At 44.6% G+C, this 25,615-nt stretch overlaps 1 protein-coding gene across 4 annotated transcripts in view; it reads right to left on the bottom strand.

Moving 5' to 3' along the window:
- Window positions 1-3,968: 3,968 nt before the first annotated feature.
- Window positions 3,969-25,615, bottom strand: part of AKAP12 (A-kinase anchoring protein 12) — a 99,571-nt gene continuing 77,924 nt past the window's right edge. For 2 of the 4 annotated variants that reach the window (XM_033867844.2, XM_033867846.2), the window contains 2 exons: window positions 6,057-11,040; window positions 3,969-5,076 (listed from right to left, as the gene is read on the bottom strand). In XM_033867844.2, coding sequence (XP_033723735.1) covers window positions 6,065-11,040 — 4,976 coding nt within the window. In that variant the 3' untranslated portion in view covers window positions 3,969-5,076; window positions 6,057-6,064. Of the gene's footprint in view, window positions 5,077-6,056; window positions 11,041-18,886; window positions 18,927-20,102; window positions 20,151-25,615 lie in introns of all 4 variants that reach the window. The other 2 variants (XM_073789740.1, XM_073789741.1) reach the window with 2 other exon arrangements.

Below are 25,615 nucleotides of genomic sequence, written 5' to 3'. Positions count from 1 at the left end.
CTCAAATTGAACATTACCCAAACAAATATCATCACCTACCTCTACCCATGTCGGTACATGGCTCCACACCCAGGCTGTCAACATAGAAACTTCATTTAAAAAAAAAAAAAGTTTGTCATTTTATTGCTCGGGGGACGGCGGTGTGTGTTTTGGGGCGAGGGGTGGGGGTTGGTTGTTTATTTGGGGTTTTTGGCTGCACTTCGTGGCTTGCAGGATCTTAGTTCCCCAACCAGGGATTGAACCCAGGCTCCTGCAGTGAAAGCGCCGAGTCTTAACCACTGGACCACCAGGCAATTCCCCGGAAACGTCTTTCTTCAGGCCAAGCTGATCCTATGACAAATAATCAGGTATCCTGCCCTGAGGCCACCTCCTAACATCTGTCCACCCCCTCACACCCCTCCAGCCAAAGTGTCGCTACTTTAATGTAGGCCATTTTCAGCTCTTGCTAGGTTATCATAGTAACATGTTAGCTAGTCTCCTCCCAACCTCTGGTCTTTCATTCTCTAGAAGCAATTCTCTAGAATGCTTGGCATTTTAGGTAGAAACTCTCTTTTTAAGAAGGGCTGTTCTGGACCTTGCAGCATCACAAGCGTTTGGTCCCAACTCATTAAAATTCAGTAATACCCTAGCCATTGCGATAAGCAAAAACTCTACAGGGGAGTGGGGCAGAATCACAACCGCTAACACTGCCTTGGGAATGGCAGAAGGATAGCATCATTTCTCTACTAAAGTAATGATATCTTAGGATAAATCCCACTCCTTAAAATGGCCCGCTGGCCAACACTGTAGTACCCTTTCCAAAAGGCCTTTACAAAGAACCCTAACTGTATCCAGGCCTCAAGTCCTAGAGGCAACCCCACCTGCTTTTCCAGGAATCAGGTGAGCTCCTGAGGCTGACAGTGGTTAAGTAGCATCAAGCACAATGTGGGGTTTTTTGTTATTTTTTTCGGGGGATTGGGTACACGGGCCTCTCACTGCTGTGGCCTCTCCCGTTGCGGAGCACAGGCTCCGGACGCGCAGGCTCAGCAGCCATGGCTCACGGGCCCAGCCGCTCCACGGCATGTGGGATCTTCCCGGCCCGGGGCACGAACCCGCGTCCCCTGCATCGGCAGGCGGACTCTCAACCACTGCGCCACCAGGGAAGCCCCACAATGAGGTTTTTAAATTGGCCTAATTTAAAGGATTGTCGTTGTACTCACAATTATACCAAGTTATTTGGGATTATTAGAACAAACAAGAAAACGCACAGGGGTGAGTTAGAGCTAGGACTTAGCACTCAATATCCTGTTGTGGGAAAATAACACCTTGGGTCCTAATTTCATCATTTATGAAACGTTACTCTACCTCTGGTCTCCAAATATGAGTACTATCTATAAGGAAGCTTCTCTTAAGTTACATGTTATACTTCTCTTGTGTTAAAATTTTTCATGTCAACAAGAAATGGGAGAATACGCAAAGTCATGAGATTACCTCAGTCCTAAGTGTAGGATACTGTACAGATGGCCTGTTATATTTAAATATCAAAAAAGGGGGTTGATTTCTAAGCTGTGACAGCACTAAAAAAAAAAAAAGTCATGATTATCTTTATCTTCACCACCATGCCACCCCCACGTCCTGGTCACCTTAGCTAAAACCTGTGCTATCACATAAGGGCCGGTGATCTATAGCTCAACTTCCTCATTTATAAAAGGAGAGCCAGGTCATTTTCCTAATTGTAAGAGATGGTAAGGAATTCGGTGGTGAGGAGGAAACTTGCATTTGCACAAAAATTGTGCCAGGCTATCCATCAGATTCATCTCCAGTGTCACATTACAAATGAAGTCATGTGACATTGGTCACGTTCAGGTGCCAACTTCTTCCTGGGAATCCTTGGACTGTGTCCATTTCCTTTCTTGCAGTTGGATGAGGGGTTTCTAACTCTGGTTCTGGTTACCGTTGGGATTTCAGAGTGTGGCTATCCAAAAACGACCTGAAACTGTGTTCATTTTAGGGAGTTGGAGGTGAGCCAGAGCTTTAATGAGAGTCTAATTAAAGGGGCCCTGACCCAAAAAGGTGAAGAATCACTGATAGAGACTTCTGTGCACTCAGAATCCCAGATACATTCCAAACTCCCACGAAGCTTTGTGGCCAGTGTCTCAAAGGATGATTAAGTAGTTAAAAGTAGAAGTGAAATGTGTGATGAATCTCATAACAGTTAAGAGCAATCAAAACGGAATTATGGTGCAATTATAGAAAGAAAATCCATGGCATTTAATTAGGTTGCATTTTATTTAGATAAACGAAAATTTACCCCCCAAACAGAACTAGGAATCAAATACTGTCTCAGATTAAAAAGGAAACTGCTAAGCTTGAAGCTTACACTGAAAAGCTAAAATTTCCAGCCCTTCACTACCTGTAGTTCCAAACATCAAAGGAAAATACCGGAAAAAAGTATCTGTGTGACAGAGAGAGGCAACTTGGGTGTACCATTAGCAAAAGAACCTGAGGGGGAACATTTTATATTCTTCGATTACAAGAAATGGCGAGAGTTTACAAGTCTTGCATTGCTTTCTATTGAACATGTCTCCACAGTAATGCCAAAAATAGCAAAGTTTAGGCACTTGCTCCAACTTCTGCAGTTTGCATTTGATTATTATGTACTTCACAAATTAACAGCAGCTTTACAGTTATAATACAGAATTGTATTTCATGCTACTGTTAATAGCATTCCTCCTGTTAATAAAACAATGATGCTTAATGGACATAGGTCCAGAGCTTGTACGGAAGTAATCCAGGGCACATCGAGGGCACAATCATGAAGCAACCACTACTGGAAGACCAATCGTGATGGCCAGAATGACCTGGCCACGTGTAATAAGACAAGACCAAATACAAATGGGATGAAGTGGCAGGATGGAATTTAAACCCCCCAAAAATGATTACCACAAACTACACAAATCTTTAATCTGTTCAAAATAGCACGAAGTTACTTCCTGCCGTAGAAAGGAAGTTAGTTGATATTTAGAAGTGTAATGAACTCCTTAAAAACTGCTACCATCTCCAAATTTCAGTTGATCTTCAAAAATTGACACCAGCATTCGGATTTTTTTAAAGTATCAAGTTGGTGAAAAGAAATATCTTTAGATCAGAGGGTGATTTTTTTAATTTGGGGATTTTAAAGTTTAGTAATTAAGCACAAGTAAGTGGCTATTATATGTGTGAAAAACTCCCAAAAAGATACTAAATGTTTTCCAACTACAAGATACTAAATGTTTTCCAACTACCATATGCTCTTACCATGAGGGGGTCTTTCTAATAATGGCCAATTTTTTATCGTAGTCAGGTTTGTTGGTTTATGAGAAACTACTTTCCAGTTTTGACAGAAAACTGTCTTTCTGCTAAAAGACTGTTCTAGTTTTGCTAGAATGTTATACTTCAAAATAAGTTAATTGGCAGTTGAAATTTAAGTTCTCAAACTGGAGTACTGAGTGTGAGTACAATTTAAGAAGTGTGCACACCAGGCCAGTGCTACCCATGAAAAAGTGGGACTTTCAGGTAGATGGGGGACTGTCCTTTGTGTGGCACCTGTCTGACAGAATCCTTTAGGTGTTAACGTGAATCAGAAATCATTTTGACACTTAAAAATTTTTTTCCAAGATCACCTGTTAGGTAAGGCATTTTTACCACTAAGCCTTCTTAAAATGTCATTCTAGAGACATTTGTCATGAACAGATATAACAAAGAAAACTGACTTTTTCAGGAAGGCACCACCAGATGGTAGCATTGTTTCAGTACCGTCAATCTAAAACGCTCCTGGTTTATTCCAGCGGATCCCCCTCTGCCTTTGACTTCCTCTGATCCCCAACTCAAACTGGTGTAAAGTGGTGACAGCGTGTAGTGACTACGTTAGAAACTTCTAGCTTCTCTGCTTTTAGAATGCAGTAAACATATGTCCCAGGCTTCCTATTATCTAATAAATCCAACAAATCTAAGTGAAGCAAATGTTTTATTGAAATCAGTTGTCAAATCACAATTTATCCAAATGACAATGCTACATTGTTCTTAAAAGAGTGGGCACAAGTATGGCACGGACACAATCCAGCATCTATCAAAATACCATCTGTAAAGAACCTGACTTATTTCGTGCTGTGTGTGGATGTGGTCCAGCATAGAAGGTAGACTCAAAACCAGTCGTTTTTTTTCTTGATAACATGAAAAACATTTCACTATTCTGCCTCAAAACCAGTCGATTTGTTTCTTGATAACATGAAAAACATTTCACTACTTTGCCTCAAAATTAAGCACACTCATCTGTCCGTAACAACCGTATAACAATTAGCGGAGAAGACTTTAAATTAATCTGCTACTGAAGAAAACTTCCTTCCAACCTCCACTGGGGGATAGAAAGAAAAATTTCCCAGTAACAGTGGAACATTCTGTATGTTTCCCTCCAAAAAGCACTTTCTATTTTTAGTGCACTGTGCATAATAGGAAAGTGACCAATTGCAGAGTGATACTAAACACTCTGAAAGGACCTAATTCTTAGTGAATTTTAAAACAAGAAGTGTAGCTTCTGATCAGGAATGTTATTTCTAGGAAGCTCTGTTTTCAAAGGTTGTAACTGAGGCAGACAGCTTCCTGAGACTTCACCATGGTTGCATGCCCCGTCGTATATTGTGTGATACAGAAGGAATGCACTATACTGTAATTTCCTTAAACATTAAGAAAAAAAATATACAATAGATACAGGAGCATTACTTAAAACATACATATAAATACATAAAGAATGATACTCCAGTTTGAGAAGCAGAACTAGGTATTGCCAACTCCAGTTCCGGGCTAAGAATTAAGGACCTTGAATCAGAAACATTATATGGTACCGAGGGAAAATATCAGGGTGGTCTTGAAAGGAAGAAATGTTATCTGGCTACAGCTCCCGATGAAGCCTCAGGATTGTCAGGGGTTCTCTAGAAATGAGAGCAGTTGATGTGTCTGTTCTTCCGTTCCCAAAGTTCTGTAAGATTGGTCTCGTCAGCAGCATTCGTTTTCTTCTCCCACTCGTCTTCACATTCCGGTCTTGCAAATACACAACAGTAACTGTAGGAGGAAGCCAGAATCAAAAGTAAATAACATATCCTTCACCTCCCTCATTTATTCAACAACAGAAGAGCTGTGAAAGTGAGTTGCAGCCAATGGGAGCCCTAGTGAGAACCACGGTTTAACTGTGTGAGAAAGAAAGATGGTGAAGGTCCATAATACAGCATCCTTTGCTACTTGAACACCAGTAGGCAGGATCTCACATGCACTGGAAATTTTTTTAAATGCTTCTTACTACTGCGGGAAGAAATCCAATTTTTTCCCAGTGAGCTATAAACTATAAATTTCAAGCACTACTTTATAAACCTACTTTGGACTTCTAGTTATTAAAAAAAATGCAACAAAGCAGCTGTGAGCACAACGTATTTCTTATGTCTTTGAGCCAAACACACACACAGTCACACTGGGGGTAAAACGAAGTCATTACTTTCAGGACACCAGTAAGACTGAAGAGCATGTCAATGACAAAAAGGAAGCTAACCCTGGGGGCTTCCCTGGTGGTGCAGTGGTTAAGAATCTGCCTGCCAATGCAGCAGACATGGGTTCGAGCCCTGGTCCAGGAAGATCCCACATGCCATGGAGCAACTAAGCCCGTGCACCATGACTACTGAGCCTGCGCTCTGGAGCCCACGAGCCGCAACTACTGAGCCCGCGTGAAGCCCGCACGCCTAGAGCCTGTGCTCCGCAACAAGAGAAGCCCGCGCACCGCGACGAAGAGTAGCCCCATTCGCCGCAACTAGGGAAATCCCACGCGCAGCAACGAAACCCAATGCAGCCAATAAATAAATAAATAAATAAATAAATAAATTTTTAAAAAGGGAAACTAACCTGGATCTCCTAGTCTGGTTGATGGTTATTTCCCCAGATGTAGGTTCTGCATAAAATCCTAATTATTTGAATTCCTGCTTCCCTCAACAAATCTGCCACCAGATGACAGAAAAGAGGGCAAAATTACTTTTAAAGGAAAGGAAGTTACTTACGTGACATTTTAGGATTCTGTGGGCTCGGGTTTTGCCGGTGCTCTCTCTTGGTCCTGTGTCTCCTCCTGTGTTTGTGTTTTGATCTCTTTTTCTGACTCGCTCTGCACTTTTTCTTCCTGAAATTCTACTTCCTGGCCATCTCCCTTCTCTTTCAGTTTGGGTCCAATTGTATCTGGAGGCTCTTTGGTCGAGCCTCCTGATGCCTCAGCATCTTCCGGGGCTGAGGTTTGGTTCCCGGGGTCAACAGCAGCATCACCTTTTTCATCTTCTCGGGATTCAAACGGTGACTTCTCTGTTCTTTCTCCAAACCCGGCACCACCGTCGTCTTCTGGCACAGACTTTGTTTCAGGGGCTTCTCTCTTTTCCTTGGATGGGGAAGCTACCTCTTCAAGCTGCTGGCCATCTACCGGGGAACTTTCTACCCTAGTGGCCGCCATCTTCTCTAAAGCTTCATTCACATCTCCGGAAACATCTGGATGTGCGTGTTCCCCGGCACTTAGCGGGGACTCCTCTTTGGCTTCGACGGTTTGTGTTTCACCCAACGTGCAGGGCTGAAGTTTGCTTTCTTCTTTCTCGATTTTCTGCCCAGCTTCCTGGCTGTCCGCTTCCGTCAGTTGAGCCTGGGTCTGGAAAGCAGAGGCCGTTTCTTCTGTACTCCCCAACTGGTCAACAACTGTCTGAATTACGTTTTGTACAAGCTTGCAGCTCTCTGTCTCAAGTTTCAAAATCTCATCTTCAGCCTTTAAATCTTCCTCTCTTGTTTTGCTTACACCACCTTCCTGACAACCAGCCTGCTCACCGTCTCCATCTGACTCCCATTTCTGTGATGTGGTTTTATCTCCTTCCAGGTCTGCGCTGATGCCTTTTTCAGGCATAACAGATACTATTACCGGGATTGGTTTGGCCTGAGACTCAGTCCCTGTGTGCACCGCGTCTTCCCCTGGCTGAGCAGGAGAGCCTTCGTCTTTTTCTGAGGACTTTTCTTCCGGTACTAAACGTGCCTCTGCAGATTCCAAAGTTTCCGCTGTTTCTAAAATCTTGATAGCTTCTCCTAAGACCTTCTCCCCCACTGCTGCAGCTGTTAGAGCTAATGGTGCCTCAGAGCTCTGAACTTGAATTTCTGTGCATGCCTCTTCCTCGTGAACGGGCAGAGAACTTCCTTCAAAACTGATGACTTCCTTTTCCCCGTCTATGACGGTTACATTCACTGCCTGAACCAGTTGCTTACTGAGCTCTTCACATGTGGTAACAGCTGGTTTGCACTCAAGTTTCTCTTCATTTACTTGAGTTGGCTCTAATTCCGTTTTGTCCCTTTCCACTTGAACTACCCTCTCTCTCTCCACTGGGGTTGGAAGAGACTTAGCAGGTCTCTGGAGTTTGAGATCATCATTCTTTTGAAACTCAGCTTTTTTCGTAACTTCATCCTCAAGGGCAACTTCAGTTATCTTTTTCTCGGTTGTTTCTGTGTCAGCGGACACCACAAGTCCTTCGACAGATGGTTCCTCTTTGGCTTCCTCATCAGCACATCGGCCAGCCTCTTGAATCACCTCAGTCTTTGAAAGGATGGGTACAGTTTCCACTGTTACCTCTTTATCTGTACGTTCTAGAACCTCTTCCATTTTTGAACGCTTTTCTTCCTGGGATTGAAAATTGGAAGGTTCTGGAGGCATCTCTTTCAGTTCAGGAAGTGCCTCACCTTCTGTGACCTGGTATTGGGTACCGGATGGAACTTCACCATCTTCATCGATTTCCATGATCGTGGTCTGCTGGCTTACATTTGTAGCTTCAAAATCTGCTACTGGGGTGCTTCCATTGGTCTCACTGTCTGTGAGGGTTTCATTTGAGTCAGGAGCAACAGCCTCTTCTGGGACAGTCTCTGGTTTTACCGCAGTCACGGTTTCAGCTGGACAAGTGCTTGTAAGCTCCCTGGCCTCTGCACTCTCTGTGCCTGGAGGAATTTCTTCCAAGCTTTCCGGGGTGGCCTGTACCATGGCGGTCCCCTGTGTCAGAGTCTCAGTTTTCGTTTCTTGTACACGTACTCTGGGTGCTCCATCCATTGCTTCCTTCTGATCGAGTGCATGAGAATCCTCTTCTGCTTCCTCCACCTGCTCCAGTATTTTCGCTTGTCCTTTCTGGGTTGTCTGGATGGTGTCGTCTAGCCCTCTGGCGTCAGGCAGCTGTGATTCCTGTTTAACTTTTTCTGCAACGGCCTGCAGCACCTCTCGGGTCCTCTTCGCCTGGGCTTCCATGTCGGGCATGCTGCCCTCCACCTCCTGAACCGGTGTTGCTTCCTCGGTGGTATCTGGAAAGTCGGTTAACTGGGAAACAGCCGAAACCATGTCGGTGGTCTCTTCAGCACCAGAGGCTTCTGTGGCTTCTTCAGCACACAACGCCTCTGTGGTTTCTGCGGCCGTCAGAGCTTCAGGGGTCAATTCCACCTTGCTGGCGACTATGTCATCAGCGGCCTCCTGGCTCTCTGGCAGCGTTTTGGTATCGACGGGGATTTCCTCTGCAACGACTTCTTTTTCAAACACCTCCCCAGATGGTGGCTTGTCTTCGTCTTCTGCTTGTTCAAGAGGTTCTGTCACCGAAGCAGAGATCCAGGAAGGTGCCCTTTCTTCAATGCTAGTAACGGCCCTTGTCCCGTCCATGACAGCCACAGTCACGGTGTGAACCAGACTCTTACTGAGCTCCTCCGACACGTCGACAGCCACCTTCTGCTCGGGGCCCTCCTCGCTCTTCGGAGCCTGCTGTGCTTCTGTTTTCTCCCTTTCCACCGCATCGTACTCGGACAGAGGCACCACGGCTGGGACGTCTGAATCGTCCTCGTTGACCTCCGTTGGCCCCGTATCTTCCATCGCCGCTTGTTCTTGTTTCCCATCCAGCCTTTTCTTCCTTCGCCCAGGAATAAACTTCCTGATTGAAACCCAAGACTCTTCTTTCCCCAGCTCAGCATCTGAGGCTGAATATTCTAGGCTGGACCCAGCTACCAAGTCTTCGTTTTTCTCTTCCACTTTTGACTTCGGTTTTTTTCTTGAGGTGACTAATCTTTTAAATGACTCCCAGGTGGAGACCCCCTCCCCTTCGGAGGGGCTGCCGGCCTGCTCGGGTGAGGAACTTCCTGGGGGTTGGTCGTGGTCTTGGGAGCCGGCAGGGGGCGCGTCTGGGCCCGACTCCCTGTCTCTCCCTGCTTCCTCTGGTTTTTGGCTGTCTCCTCCCGGGGGTTTTGGTCCCCCTTCGTCGTCAGAAGAGGATGCTTTCCTTGCTCTTTTCTTGGATGACCCCACACAAATCAGAGCTTCCCAGGACACAGAGGTGTCAACCTTGCGCTTTGGCTCTTCCGGCTTCTGCTCCTCTCCGTTTCCTTTCCCCTCCTCCTGCATTTCAGAGGTGGTGCTCTCCGTGGAGGACAGAGTGGCGCTCTTAACCTTGTCCACTTCGTCCTCCTTGTCACTTTCAGAGAGCCTTCTCACGCGTTTCTTGGGTGTCACCATCTTTTTGAAAGATGCCCAGGGGGTAACACCTTCCCTCTTCTTCTCTCCGTCGGAAGTGGTCCCTTCCTCCGTCTCCCCGTCCTGGGGGGCCTCGGCCACACCTTTCTCCAGGCACGTGATCTCCTCGGGCTCTTCGGGGGACGAGGCCGAGCTCTCACCCTTGGGTTCGTCTGGGCTGTCGGGAGAATCCGCTGAGGCTGGATGCTGCTCCCCGGACTCCTCATCTCCTCCTCTTTTCCCTTTCTGTTTCTTTCCAGAGAGCTTTTTTAAGCCGCTGCTAGTGAACAGTTTCTTTAAAGGGCTTCCCTGCACCTTAGTTCTCTCCTGCGAGGACGGCACTTCCACCTCCCCCGCGACGCCCTCAGGGGGCGTGGGAGGCGCTTTCGCGGCTGCGCAGAGCTCCGGCTGGGCGTGGTCCCCGCTGGGGGCGCCCGCCTCTTCCTGCATCTTCAGCAGCGCCTCCGGGGGCTCGGCGTCCGGAAGGTCGGCGTCCGTTTCAAGCGATCGCTCAGGTGGCGAGGGCTCTACTGCCTCTTCTACCTCGGCTTTCTGCGCCTCCGTGCCCTTCTCTGCAGTGCTGACGTGGACCTCCGCGACAATCTCTACTTTTTCATCGAACACTTCTGTTGCTAACGGGGCGGGTTTCTCTTCGGGAGGTGCTTGCCCTTGGTCTTCGGGGGGCAGCTCCACCTTTTCATACTCGGCCGACAGCCTGGCATCCTGGGTGCTCTCGCGGGCCTCCTGTGAGGACGGCTGCTCGGAGAGATCTTCCGTCTTCTCGTTTTCTTCTGTGTCTGCCTTTTCTGCCTCTTGTTCCTTTTTCTTCTCTGAAGCCTCCAGCTCATCCTCCCGGGGCTTCCTGAAACTGGTCTTTTTTCGCCAGCCGGCCCAACCTTGAGTGAAGAATTTTTTGAAGGGCGATGCGGTTTCGCTGGCCACTGGACTAGTCGGGGAATCTGGAGATCTGGCGGGTTCTTTCTCTTGTTTTTCTTCTCCTTCATCTTTGCCTTCCTCGGCTGGTGGACCGGACTCCGCCTGAAGGGAGACTTCCGGGCGGCTCAGCTCGTGTCTGGGCGTCTCTTCAGGCTTCTCTGTGGACTGTTTGAGTTCAGTGTCTGTGGGTGTCGCGTCCCCCGTCTCCCGGCTGGGCTCCAGGCGGTCACCAGCCTCGTCGGACCCCCCTGGCCCTCCGCCTTCATCCTTTTTGACGGTGAGAAGCTGCACAGTGTCAGACTTCTCTGTCTTATCCTTTCTCACAGTGAATTTGAAGCCGACAAACTTAAACACCTTCTTAAATCCTACGTCGTTAGCCTGGGGCTCAGCGGGTTGCATCAGCTCGTCTACACTGCTTTCTGAGCCAGGGATCTGTTCCGTCATCTCAGGCATTTCCTCCTGCCCCTCCTTCGTGATGTCTTGAACCGCCGCTGAGTTAGCAGCCATGTCTTTGTCTGAGTCCCTTTCAGTCACATCTTCAGACTCTCTCTGTCCAACTATTAACAGAAAAAAAAAAAAAAGAGGGGGTGGGGGTGGGGAAGAAAAAGATTGAAAATGATTACAATTCAAGAAAATTAAATATTTAAAAAACACGGCCAATGAATACTTTCTTTAACATCAGGCAGTTCCAAGATCGGGTAACGGTCTTACCAGTATCTGTAAATCTCAATAGATTAGGCAAAAAATTAGTTATAGGTAAGTGGCCACAACATCACTAAGGGTAGGTCAACCAGACGGCGTATGCAAAATGGAATCACACATCACACCTAGGATCTAGAATCCATCAAGCTTTAAAGATGACTTCCACTTTATAGGAAATATAGGGTTAGAGAAACTAAGCTAAATAAATACCTAGACAAATCTAAAGGAGGGGCATTCTATGTGATAACTACCTGGCCTCTTCAACAAGTCCCCAAAGGCGACCAGAGCTCCTTGGGGAAATTCTGGACTAGGTCAGGGAAAGTACAAGGAACATTTTATTGCGACAAAAGGGGGTGCTCAAAAGCTTGTGTGTGTGTGTGGGGGGGCATATCCAAAGGACACAGGAGCCAGCTTGAAAGGGCTCCTGCTGGCCAAACATTGAAGCGTAAAAAAATAACAATGATAGGTTATAATACATTGACTAAAAATAGAATCTATGAACCAAGAGTGACACTACAAATACAACATTGTAAATCGACTATACTTCAATTATAAAAGAGTGATACCAAAAAATTAAGTGAGGAGTAGGGGATACTTCCTTATGAGAAAACGCCAATCAATGAATTTAGATATAACTTGCACTTTGATCCGTAGGGCTATTTCTTTAGAATTTAGAATTCTACCACATCAAGATTCATATTTATTAAGGACGAGAGTTAAGAAAAACGGTTCTTTTATAGACAGTTGTCCAGGCTCTTCCTAGGCCACAGCAAACAGCCGTTCAGCCTTGAAAACGCAGAGCATCACTGTCTCTAAACACGTATTTGTATCATTCATCAAACAATTAACTTAAAGGAAATAATATAAGTGGATTTTCGCTTGCAGTTAATTTGGAGAGGAGAAAGCCATGTTTTAATTCGCTTCAACTGTAGGGTCAACTGAACTGAACTTTTTCAATTGCTTAGAAAAATAAAAATAATTTCTCATTATATAAAATAAATGCAACACTGTTTCATGGCCAGTGAGGTTACTCTTTTGAATGTGGGCCTGACTGAAGGCATTTGGAACTAGTCATATCACTATTAAAATCAGCTATTCAGAAACACATTTTAAAAAGACAGGAATTAGGGGGAAAGTTTTTAATAGATGAGACTTGGAAGCAAAGCAAGGAAATTGGCTGTAGCTTAAGCGGTTGCCTTATTTGGTAAAGCCTAGTTGGCTGTTCATCAGTAGACTTAGAAAAACCACGTTTACTAATAACACCATTCTAATAACTCATTCAGTCAAGAATCAAGAGATGCTAAAACTTTGGGATGAAAGGTTTCCAGCACACTTACAGTTTTAGAGTATCAACACACAGATTACTTCGTTTCAAAAGCAACAACTCCCTTTATAATGCAGAAACCTGCCAGGCACCACCTTAACCAAGCGATCAGAATTAACATCTCCAATAATGGGACAAAACTGTCATCATGCTTCATGATGTGAGGCACTGAGAAGGCCAATAAGTCAGCTACACAGTACTCCTGACAAAAATGTTTAACAGAATTGAATCGTGTGGAAACAGTCAGACAACAGCCCACATGGAAGCCTGGCCTGAAATATAAATGTCGCAAAGGACAAAAATCAAACATAAATACAAATGGATTGTCTGCAAGTAACTTTCAAAAAGTTTAAGGGGAGAGAATGACGGGGTACGGCTAGAGGAGAAAGAAAATGTGGTAAAGTATCAGTGAATGGTGAATAAAGTCAAGTGTATATGGGTGTTCACTGTATTTTTCTTTAGGTTTGAATTTTTTTCTGTTTTTTTTTGCGGTATGCGGGCCTCTCCCGTTGCGGAGCACAGGCTCCAGACGTGCAGGCTCAGTGGCCACGGCTCATGGGCCCAGCCGCTCCGCGGCATGTGGGATCTTACCAGACCGGGGCACGAACCTGTGTCCCCTGCATCAGCAGGCGGACTCTCAACCACTGCGCCACCAGGGAAGCCCGGGTTTGAATTTTTTGTGTGTTTTTTTTTAACATGTTTATTGCAGTATAATTGCTTTACAATGGTGTGTTAGTTTCTGTTTTATAATTTAGGTTTGAATTTTAAAACTTGGGGGTTAAAGAATCAAGTCAATGTTATTTAATAAAGGGTGGGATTCTGTGCTAAATTTAAAAATTTAAGAAACATAACAACCAGAGACACCAGGCACGGTCCTGGGTTGGTATTTGTTAGGGCAAGGCAGCTTAATGACATTTTTGGGTCTACTTGGGATACTCGATGTCAGATTAGAGGAGATGAATTCTTACCAAAATGAAAGGGTAGAAATTTTGACTGAAGAAAAGCAGGTTACCAAACAGTGTATGTACTATGACCTCATTTTGGTTTAAAAACTCTCTCTCTCTCTCCCTCTCTCTCTAGGCTCCAGCAAACAGCCGTTCAGCCTTGAAAATGCAGAGCATCACTGTCTCTCTCTCTCTCTCTCTCTCTCTCTCTCTCACACACACACCCCTCACATACGACTTCTGGAGGATGGGACTGTGATATAGTTTAGTTTTGCTTATCTGAATTTTTTCATTTTCTATTTAGTATTGCTTTCTGTAATAAACAAAAAGGTCAATTAAAACTGACGCACAAAAAGGTCCCAATAATGTTGGAACAACATACTTAATGCCTGCTGCACAAAATGAAGCTTAATAATTATAACCAGTTCCAATACCAGTGCTTAGAACGTGGCAATAAGTATTTGAAATACAGAACAATGTGGAAATACAGAAACCATGTGCATATCCAAATCCATAAATTCCTCCAAGAAAATAATTTTATACTTTATGTGAAATATTACAAACCTATGTCTACAAATTTCCATTTTACTATTTATTGGGTTTCATTTTGAAAGCGAAGCCTAGAAAGTTCACTGAAAAGCTGTCCAAAGTACCACCCAAGTGAAGACCAGAGCCCGCGTGCAGAGCCCTGTTTGAACATGCCTTGTACTGTGCTAGAAATCAACCTAAAGTCCTTTGCCCCTTCCTTTTTCTTTTCTAACGTTACCAGATTTATGGATAATCACAGATAAAACCTGTGACCATCTGGACCTCCTTTTCTGCAGAGAGGAAGGAAGGATACTGAGGAGGCGCTCTAACGCTACCCACGTACTTACAGGGCTGGGCGGGGCCTCGGCTTTGGTGACAGTGCGTAGCTGTCTCTGTAAGAGTTTTGGGAGTTTCAGCCAATTTTCATTTTTTTCTAACTGATATCAGCATCTAAGGTAGCATTAAAAAATAATAATAATAAAACCGAACTGAACATTTATATACTTTTTTGGCCTCGCCACAAGGCTTGCGGGATCTCAGTTCCCCGACCAGGGATTGAACCCAGGCCACGCCAGTGAAAGCTCGGACTCCTAACCACTAGGCAACCAGGGAACTCCCCAAACTGAACATTTTTTTAAAAAATTCATTTATTAATTTATTTATTTTTGGCTGCGTTGGGTCTTCGTTGCTGCCCATGGCCTTTCTCTAGTTGCGGTGAGTGGGGGCTACTCTTCGTCGCAGTACACGGGCTTCTCATTGCAGTGGCTTCTCTTGTTGCGGAGCACAGGCTCTAGGAGCATGGGATTCAGTAGTTGTGGCACACGGGCTTCAGTAGTTGTGGCTTGCCGACTCTAGAGCGCAGGCTGAGTAGTTGTGGTGCACAGGCTTTAGTTGCTCCGCGGCATGTGGGCTCTTCCCAGACTAAGGTTAGAACCTACGTCTCCCACACTGGCAGGCAGATTCTTAACCACTGCGCCACCAGGGAAGCCCCCCAAACTGAACATTTTAGATAAAGAAGGTTTGAAGAAAAACCAACTTGATTACTTTCAAGTATGCTTCTTAAAGGGAAATTTTTCCTTTCCTTTTTTAAAAAAATCAATTTGAGAACCAAACACTGAACTCTAGTTAGTAACATGCATGGTGAAGTGTTTAGCGGTGAAGCATACTGATGCCTGCAGCTTACTTTGAAATGCATAAAAGAGAAGTAAGACGGACTCATGAACAGATACAAGGATGGATAGTTGAAGAGATATGTGAGAAGGCAATTATGGTAAAACATTAATTATACAATCTAGATAAATATACATGTCTAATATTCACTTTTCTTTCAACTTTTTCATATCTTAAAATTTTTCATAAATAAATTTGGGGGGAAAAGCTCCCCAGGTGATAAAAAAAAATCACTTTGAAATACACATTTGTGACCAACTTTAGACTTTATAAACAATAAAGGAGGACTTCCCTGGTGGTGCAGTGGTTAAGAATCCGCCTACCAATGCAGGGGACATGGGTTCGATCCCTGGTCCCGGAAGACCCCACATGCCGCGGAGCAACTAAGCCCTTGCACCACAACTACTGAGCCTGCGTGCCACAACTACTGAAACCTGCGCGGCTAGAGCCCGTGCTCCGCCACATGAAAAGCCACTGCAATGAGAAGCCCGCGCACTGCAAAGAAGAGTAGCCCCGCTCGCCACAACAAGAGAAAGCCCCTGCCCAGCAACGAAGACCCAATGCAGCCAAAATTAAATTAATTAATTTTAAAAAAAGACCCAACGCAGCCAAAACTAAATAAATTTATTTTTAAAAAATAAAGGAAAAATTACAACCCACATTAAATACTGAGGCAAATATCCCAAGAGAAAGAAAAATTCAGACATATGTGATAGACTGTTCAGAGTATCCAACCCTGACATTCCTTTCCTTCTGGGAACACTCTCTCCCCATTATTTATTTAAAAGTATGTATAATCTTCTGAAATAAGAATATGCTGTTTATTTATCTCTTGTAAAAATAAAATACAGTGTGTGTGAAAAAAATATGCTGTAAGTTTCCATTTGTTCCTATTATAATCCAGTTTATACAGTTAAGTCTAAGGGTTTCTTGAAGTTAAGTGCATTTCGATGAACTACTTTACAAATTTTCCCAATTATAAAAGCATACTCTTCAGAGAACTTTCTGCAAACACTTCTAATGCAACACAAGAGATGTGACCTTCTTTTTTTTAAAGATGGATGATATCATTGGAAATACACTAGAGGAAAAAGTCAAAGCCCAAAAGTAAACTCTATTCTACTATAAATTTACTAGTAATGCACACATATAAAAATTAAATTTCCTGCCAGCAAGCAGGAGGTAAAAACACTCATTAACTAACCTCTCTAGAAACCATTAGAAAATGCAGAGACATTTTGCTAACATAGTAGGAGAAAGTAGGTGTAACACACCATTTCCCCCATTTCCCCTCCAGGCTCCTAAATCTGTGTTTCAATTTGAAACACCTTTTATAAAACTCTGGGATGACTGGAATGTTTACAGTCAAAGCTCGGGACACAAAGCTGAACAGCTGCTAACCGGTATCACAAAACAACTACTGGTGGTTCCTTATAGCTTAGCAATATCCAGATGTTCTCTTTAGAGTGTTATACGGCTGAACCCATTAAAAAAGAAAAGTATTTAAGATCACAGGAAAATTTAAAATCCTAACTGGTCAACTGGTCTGCAGTCTCTTTTTACCTAAGTAATCCTAGGAGCTACTATTGTCAGAACAATCTTCCAGACTGGGCAAGGCCCCCGCGGGCCCAGATGGCGCCTTTGTGCTTTGTGCACAAGGCTGGACAAACCCAACTCAGCCCTGATTTCCACTTGCCTTCTGTACCAGCTAGACCTGTACAGACCTTACAGAGAGGCCCTGTTTCCTAAAATACCCCTTGGATCACACCATGCAGCTAGCTACCAAACATCCCTAAGCGTTCCAGCATCTAGGGGAGTGTCTTCTACACTACTAACCTGGCAGCCAAGGCTGTCTAAATTACATTCTAACATATAAGCCAACTTAAAAAAAAATTTTTTTTATCGGATATATGCATATGTATAACTGATTCACTTTGCTGTATACCTGAAACTAACACAACATTGTAAATCAACTATACTCCAATAAAAATAAGCCAACTTTGATCGCACACTTGCACTTTAGAGGTCTGTAACCTGCCTCAAACCACGTGCGACCACGTGGCTACCCACTCAGCTGGGAACCCGCAGGTAGTGAAACTTAGATCCTTTTTTTCCAGCCTCGTTTCCGATGACTGGGCCAGGCGCTCGGCGTGCTGCAGCCCGAGTAGCAAGGCCTGCTCCGTCCTGTTCTGCATCCCCCATTTTGCTCGCCTGTCTCTGGGCTCTTGGGGAGGGGTGGGGGGCGACTTTCTGGTCTTGGCTAAATCCTTGTGATTTTTCGAGGCCTGTATCGTTTTCTACCTCGCCCGCCTGCCGGGCAAAGACCTTCCCAGGTGACCCCAGCCCGCACAATCTCTATCCCAATCCTCACGCCCCTCCTTCTAGGTCATTGTCTTCCCGATGTGCCTCTTTCTGGCAAGAAGCGACGTGCAGCCTAGGGCCTCCCTTGAGCTGCGGTTCTGTTTTTCAGTTTCCGGGCGAGGTGCTGGCTCGGAGAGCGCAGGGTTCGGGCACATGCTCCACGGGCCTCAGCGAACCGTATGGAGCCCAGAGGGTGGCTCTGCAGCCCTGGGCATGGTGTCCTGTGGTGTCCCTCCCTAACACCCCCCCCACCCACCCTGCGCGCTCCTGTGCCGGCAGGGTGATGAAAGCAAGGGAAAGGAGGAAGGATGGAAACCCACACACCCATCTAACTGACACTTCAGGGGGCGCTCCCGGCGATCCGGCCCGCCAGGCCCCGGGGCGAACCGCCGCTGGGGGCGCACGCTACTCACAGCAGAGGATACTCCACCAGGGCCTGGCGCGCGCCGCTGGCCGGCAGGGGCAATCCGACAGAGGCCCCGGAGGCCCCAGCCTTCCTCTGCCGGCTGCCCCATCGCTGCATGGAGACGCCCCTGGGAGAGTCGCGCACGTCTCAGAGGGCTCAGCCTCCTCGTCAGCCTGCAAGGGAAAGCCAGGAGGCCCTGAACATCACCCCCAGGGGCCCCTCTTCCAGGCGAAGCACACTAGATGCCGGAAACCAACCAAACCTCCCTGGCCAAAGGCGGCCAAACCTCACTGCCGCAGCGTTCCTGTACTGCCTCTCTTATCCGCACAACATTCCATCGAGTAGTTGATCCAAAACCCGCATTGCCTATCAGTGGCCCAGGGCATGGCAGGCACCTGTGCCTGGGTGAGTTTGTTTGTAGGTACTTTAACTTCCTAAGTATTAGAATAAGAACTGGGTTCCCATTACGAAGCTATCATCTCCAATCATAGAGCCTTAGAGCTGGAAAGCAGAGGTCACCTGGTCCCCCCAGCTGGTTTACAGGGGAATAAACTGACTTCAAACATGGTTGTATGTGGGAAATGCAAAACGGTATAGCCACTTGGGAAGACAGTGGGGCAGTTTCTTGCAAAACCAAACACACTCTTACCATCTGATCCAGCAATTATGCTCCTTGGTTTTTCCCTAAATATTCTTGGTATTTACTCATACCCACATTTGGTATGAGTTGAAAACATGTCCACACAAGAACCCACACATGGATGTTTATAGCAGCTTTACTCACAATTGCAAAAACTCGGAAGCAACCAATCTTCATAGGTGAATGGATAAATACACTATGGTGGTATATCCAGGCAATAAAATATTATTCAGCACTAAAGACAAGCTAGCAAATCGCGAAGACATGGAGGAGCCTTAACAAGCGCATAGGGCTAAGTGAAAGAAGCCGAACTGAAAAGGCTACATACTGTACGATTGCAACTCCACGGCATTCTGGAAAACGCACAACTGTGGAGACAATAAAAAGATCAGTGTTACGGGGGTAGGGAGGTGGGAGGGATGCACAGGCAGAGCAGGGAGGACTTTTTAGGACGGTGAAATACTCTGCATGATACTCTAGATACATGTCATTATACATTTGTTCAAACCCACAGAAGGTACACCACCAAGAGTGAACCAATGTAAACGAACCCACACCAATGTAAACTATCGACTTTGAGTGATAACGATGTCAGCGTAGGCTCATGGATGGCAACAAATGTACCGCTCTGGTGTGGGACGCTGATAGTGGGAGAGGCTAGGCATGTGTGGGGTTAGGGAGTGTATAGGAACTGTACTTTCCACTCTTTCTTGCTGTGACCCTAAAACTGCTCTAAGAAATAAAGTCTACGTTTTACAAAATGGTAAAAGAAAAATAAACTCCATGTACTCTCAAAGCATTAAAATTCTTATTCTCCAAACACTGTAACTTTACAATTTGTAAATGCCACTTATGACAAGGAAAATTATTTAGACATGTCAACACCTACACTTAAGAGAAAAATTGCTATATGTCTGATGTGGACAGCAATTCAAATTCTATTTCAGTGTAAAAAGCGTTTTTTTCATGGTTACAGTCATGCTTTAAAAAAAGAAATAACACATATATCCTATACGCCCACTCAAAGATAATGATTCAAAAGATCACCTGAGTACACCTGTAACTTATATAACATTGTACATCAACTCTACTTCAATAAAAAAATTTTTAAAAATGTTGTAAGATCACCTGACCATCATTTTGTCACTTTGTCAAGGTAAAGACTGGATAAAAGCAAGAATCAATGGGTGCTGGACTTCCCTGGTGGTGCAGTGGTTAAGAATCCGCCTGCCAATGCAGGGGACACGGGTTCAATCCCTGGTCCAGGAAGATCCCGTGGAGCAACATGCCGCGGAGCAACTAAGCCTGTGCGCCACAACTACTGAGCCCGCGTGCCGCAACTCCTGAAGCCCACGAGCCCTAGAGCCTGTGGTCTGCAACAAAAGAAGCCACTGCACTGCAACGAAGAGTAGCCCCACTCGCCGCAACTAGAGAAAGTCCGCATGTAGCCACGAAGACCCAACTCGGCCGTAAATAAATAAATAAATAAAAAAGAATCAATGGGCGCTAAATGGGGGAGAGGGGGAGTTGGGCTGGATACTTACATGGCTAATAGTCGAAAGGGTGGTGAAATCGAACAGCTCAACATCAACCTACGAGGGACAGATGGACATTGTGTACAATACCTTGAGAAGGAAACAATGTCATCTGCGGCTAAGAATGCACAACCTAAATTCAATTAGGAGAAAACAAACACAAAATAAGGAATGTGGTAGAAATGGGAAAAGAACTATATGCTTGGAACATGCCAATATCTAAAAGACAATGGTTATACAGATGTTCCAGATTAAGAGGCTAAACAGATTATGATGTAATACCTGACCTGAGGACGGCTCTTGCAGTGCAAGGGGAGAATGCTAAGAAGGACCTTATTAGATAACTGACAAGATGGAAAAAAGAATGGTAGATTATAAAATAAGTATTGTGATAATGTAAATATCTGACATTGATAACGGTACTATGATTATGAAAGGAAATATCTCTATTCTTAGGAAACACACACTGAAGCATTTAAGAGTGAAGGACCATGATGTACATAACCTTTCCTCAGATGATTCAGAAAGCTCCACATCTCATGCCTACATAAGACATAACAGGAACCTGTATATTGGTTTTTTATTTTGTTTTGTTTTCCAACATAGAGCGAGAGAGTAAATAATGAAACAAATGAGGCAAATGTTAAGAAGTGAATCTAGGTGAAGAGTACATGATGTGCCCTGTACCATTTTTATTTTTGTTACTTCCTCTAAGTTTGAAGTTATTGTTTTAAACAATCAGAAGAATGAACGAGTGCAGATGACTAATGAAAATATAGAGAACAACAAAAATGGAGACGGTAACGATTCACCCTACCTGATTTTAGCGGCTCTTTGCCTCACATTATATACCATAAAACAAATTTTTACCAATGAATTAAATAACAGAAAAACTCTTCCCCTACCCCTCAAAGAAGAGACAGAATTCAGGTAGAAAGGAAGAAGATTAAAGACCAGAAGTTCTAGAGACAGACTGGTGTTTAAATTTCAACTGCACCACCTACTAGCACTGGGCCCTTGGGGCACATCTCTTGAAGTTTCTGTTCTCAGTGCCCTCACCTGTAACATAGGTCCCCTCCGCTACTAGCAAAGGTTAGTTAGGAGGGTAAAACATCAACTGGCAGTCTAGAATAAAAATAAAACAAAAGCCATTAGAACGGCTTTTTTTTTTTTGCTTCACGTTTTCCTCAGAACAGAAATACTTGCTTTTAATTACTTTTTACCAATTCCAACAGTGATCTATATGAATTGCAGAAGATTTAAAAATACAGAAAATTGGGAGTAACATCCATAAAGACTATGTCCAGTGATGACGGCTATTAATATCTGTATTTTCTTCTGGATAAATTATCTAATAGTCTTCACAACTATGACATACTGGTTGCATAATTTCTTTTTATGTCCCCTTGTTTTTAGACAATTTATGTTGGTCCAGTTTTTCATTATCACACTCACATGTATAAAGCCATTGCCCAAACCCGGGAAGGAGTTTTTGAACAGAAGAGGGCAGTCTTGAGCAGCCTTCAGCTCTCCTGGCAGCCTTGAGACACTCCTAGACCTTCAGCACCACAAGACGCTGCAGAAACCCATCAATACATGAAGTTTAGGTGCTCTTTCAAGTTCTGTGAAGTCATATCACACCTGTTTTTACCTCTTCGACTCCCAGCATAAACACTTCAAGGGGGAAAATGGGCATTCTGAGTTAGCTCCCTGTCTGCTCTCTTCTTGTTTATTTGCACCCAGATCTAGATCCTTTTCCCCGATTTTGGACCAAGTTAAGGTCACACGTAGATGAGCTCTACTTTCTGTCTGGAACTCCCTTCCTCCCCTTCCCTGCTTTCCCAGCCCAGCTGTACACAGTACAGCAAAATCACCCCACATTTCCCAGGTTCCGGCTGAAGGCAGAGACTCCCAGACCATCATCCGTCCCACCCACGTTCCAGTTTGTGGTTAGCAGAAAGCTCTTTAAAGGTGTTTCTATGAGCTGTCTGCATGCAGGTTCTAAGTCAGTTCAAAGATCTCAGCTTGGTGAGCAAACAAGGAGGCTGTTAAACGCATAAAAGAACAGATAAATAAATATCAGTGTAAAAATGTAACAATACAGCTTATAATCCATGAAATTATAATCAACTTATCAAAAAAAAAAAAAAAGAAAAAAGAAGAACAGCCAAAAAATGTGGGGTGGGGCTTCCCTGCTGGCGCAGTGGTTGAGAGTCCGCCTGCCGATGCAGGGGACGCGGGTTCGTGCCCCGGTCCGGGAAGATCCCACCTGCCGCGGAGCGGCTGGGCCCGTGAGCCATGGCCGCTGAGCCTGCGCATCCGGAGCCTGTGCTCCGCAACGGGGGAGGCTACCAACAGTGAGAGGCTCGCGTAGCGCAAAAAAAAAAACAAAAAAAAAACGTGGGGTGGTAGGGAGGGGCGGACCACGCCAGCAGGTCCAGCTGTTGGGAGTGGAAGAAGCAGATGAGTGACAGGAAGCAGATAATAATGGTGGAGACGGCTTTCGGGGAAGATAGTCCAGTGTTCACCTGTTCAGACTTAGCATAGCAGAATCTACTCACAACCACACTTACAAGCATTTCATTAATACGTTTACTTTTAAATGACTTTAAAACCTCCTCTGCTCTAATCTGACACATCAGCTCCCTATGGAATTGCTGTCTGCCTTAGATTTGTCCAGTTGGATAGGAAGAGGAAAATCAAAAAGCTTCATCATCTAAGCATCACTGATTTGGGGATGCACTTTCTTGGCATCCAAAAAGACCTTCCACAAAATAACTGGTTTAGGGTGGGCCTTTCTGATACAATGTATAATTATCCCGCATGTGGGGCTTTGAATTATCCAGCCATTTTGCAGAACGCTGCTATTAATCCTGCAAGTTTCTCAGATACCCATAAAGTCCAAACACAGTGCTCACATATTCAGTGATGCTGCGGTTTACCTAGAAACTCCACGTTCTCGCCAGTCATCAAAGATGGCCAAAAGGTTGGGAAAGGGAGTCGGTCAATGTGTCAACTGGGAAAGCTCTAGGAGGCGGAACCAGCAAATGCTTCATCTCCATGCAGTCCTGCTCGTCACTGGTCCTCTCCCCACCCGCAGACACTTCAAAGGGCAAGAAAATACTACAGTTCTTGCAAGGATCCCCACACTCATCGGCAGCACCCTAAACATAGTCTTACCTGGACACGTGATTTGTGTCAACATGGTTTTCCACTAAAACCGTTAGTGGCATCAACATCATAAGTCTTGCTTCGTAAATAAACATCAACATAGAAACCAAATATTTCTAGTCTCTTTTTCTGGGAGGAGATTCTAGTCATATGCCTTTGTGAGTGAGTGTTACTACGTTGGAAACATTACTTGGAAAAGAAAAAGATGATTTAAAAATGACATAGGAAGTGCTTTCACTCACTTAATTTTCTGCATATGCCCCAGAAGGAGCCTCTTTAGGGTGGACATAGAGCTTTATAGATGCAGAAAAGATAAAGGCGAGTGACGGGTGAAGCGATGGTGCAGCTTCTGAAGTTTTATCAAAGACTTTGAATAAGCTTTTTGTTTGTCTTTATGTTTTTCTAAGACAAATGAAAGGTCTCCTTTTCTTTTCTTTTTTTAGTCACACTGCGCCGCTTGTGGGATCTTAGTTCCCCAACCAGGGATCGAACCCTGGCCCCAGGCAGTGGAAGTGCGGAGTCTTAACCACTGGACCGCCAGGGAAGTCCCGAAAGGTCTCCTTAAAGAAAAAAGTGTGGAAAGTGAAACGGAGAAGAAAAATGACAGCTGGTAGTACATACTTTCTGCCCCTATATTTTTACTTTTAAAAGTATAAACTATCCTTAGGTACTACATAATAGGAAAACTTATAGCATATCTGTAACAGTAATAACCTATGAGTTGTTTAATGTTTTGAACAGCTTAACAAGCCCTTCCAAGGCTAAAAAAAACTACCGAACATTAATGAAGACAAATAACTGTGAAAATATACGAATAGTTATACCTTCAGCAGCGTCGAAAGAAACCAAAACTTGAAAGCATTTCGTGGACAGAAATTCCACTTTGGAAGAGAATTGTCAAAGCTTTTCCTTTTTCGGTGTTATCGTCTACTAAACTATGCTTATCTGCAGATAAATGTCCAGTCAATGCCAATTTATAAAATCAAGCACAGGAGATCTATGAGTATGGGTGAATATACATTTTCCCTGTGAATAATTTCATAATCCTCCACCTTCCAAGTCCCAAAGGGTCCATGATCACAAGAGGTTAAAGGTCCTGTACTGAACCCTGCTTCCCATGCAGACACCCTGCTCCCAAGCTCCACAAAATGCAACAACCATTTGTGGGTCCAAAAGCTGCAAGATCAGCATTCTTTTCTCACTCTTCCAAATACTCAGAGATTAAGAGATAAAAGTATGACTTGTTTTCTTTTACTTTAGAGGTTTAAAAGAAAAAAAAAAACCTTTAAGGAACATGTCATATTATAGATTACAAAATGTTAATGTTTTTATCCAAACTTAGATATGTTTGTCAAATAAAAAGTGCAATATTGTAAACAGCTATAACATTGATTCTTTTTTTCAGTTTAGTATAACCCATGCTCTCCGTTCCCCACGCAAATTGGGGCTGCTTGCTGTGACATCTGGAACTGGTTAACTTTCCCCCATGATTTGCAGCGTTGCCCTGAAATTTTTCCAGGAATTCTCCACATTCTAAATCCATCTCTATATCTTACACACCCAACCAACTATTCTCATTCTGATCAACCACGAAACCTCCAAGGGGAGACGTGTAACTGGGGTTGAAACTCAGAGAAGCAGAACCCCACACAGGAGCATACAGGTGATGCTCATCGTCGGCCCTGGCCTTGACAGTGACGTCCCGTGGTCGCTTATACACCTGGGTAGGCACGTAAAACTGTGGGCACCACGAAGTCAAATCAGCATCCGTTACACAACGAGAAAGAGGTCCTTTACAAGCTATTCTACAGCTGTGCTTTTTTTTTTTTTTTGCGGTACGCGGGCCTCTCACTGTTGTGGCCTCTCCCGTTGCGGAGCACAGGCTCCGGACGCACAGGCTCAGGGGCCATGGCTCATGGGCCCAGCCGCTCCGCGGCAGGTGGGATCTTCCCGGACCGGGGCACGAACCCGTGTCGCCTGCATTGGCAGGCGGACTCTCAACCACTGCGCCACCAGGGAAGCCCACAGCTGTGCTTCTTAGTAGCTGTGGAACACAGAGAAACTTAGTTTTCATGTTAAAAAGAGGGTTACAAAAACCACTTTTTGCAGGATTTTTGTGGGAAATCATGATAATGGCCACCTCAGAGTGGGCACTCAGTACACGGCAGTTACTGGGCCAGAGTTGTGAGGGTATTAATTTCAGGTCTCACAAATCCCTTGATAACTGGTCTGCCTGCACAGCAGAGAGAAGCAGCCATGTGGGGGGGGGGATTTTTTTAATCTTGTAAAGTGATTTGCATAAAGAAGTGCATTATCAATCATATAGAACTTTTGTGAATATTGGAGGATTC

The sequence above is a fragment of the Tursiops truncatus genome, chromosome 12 (assembly GCF_011762595.2).
Source record: "Tursiops truncatus isolate mTurTru1 chromosome 12, mTurTru1.mat.Y, whole genome shotgun sequence".
NCBI lineage: Eukaryota > Metazoa > Chordata > Mammalia > Artiodactyla > Delphinidae > Tursiops > Tursiops truncatus.
Note: the sequence above shows the minus strand (reverse complement) of the source record. Positions and strands in the feature narration are given on the sequence as shown.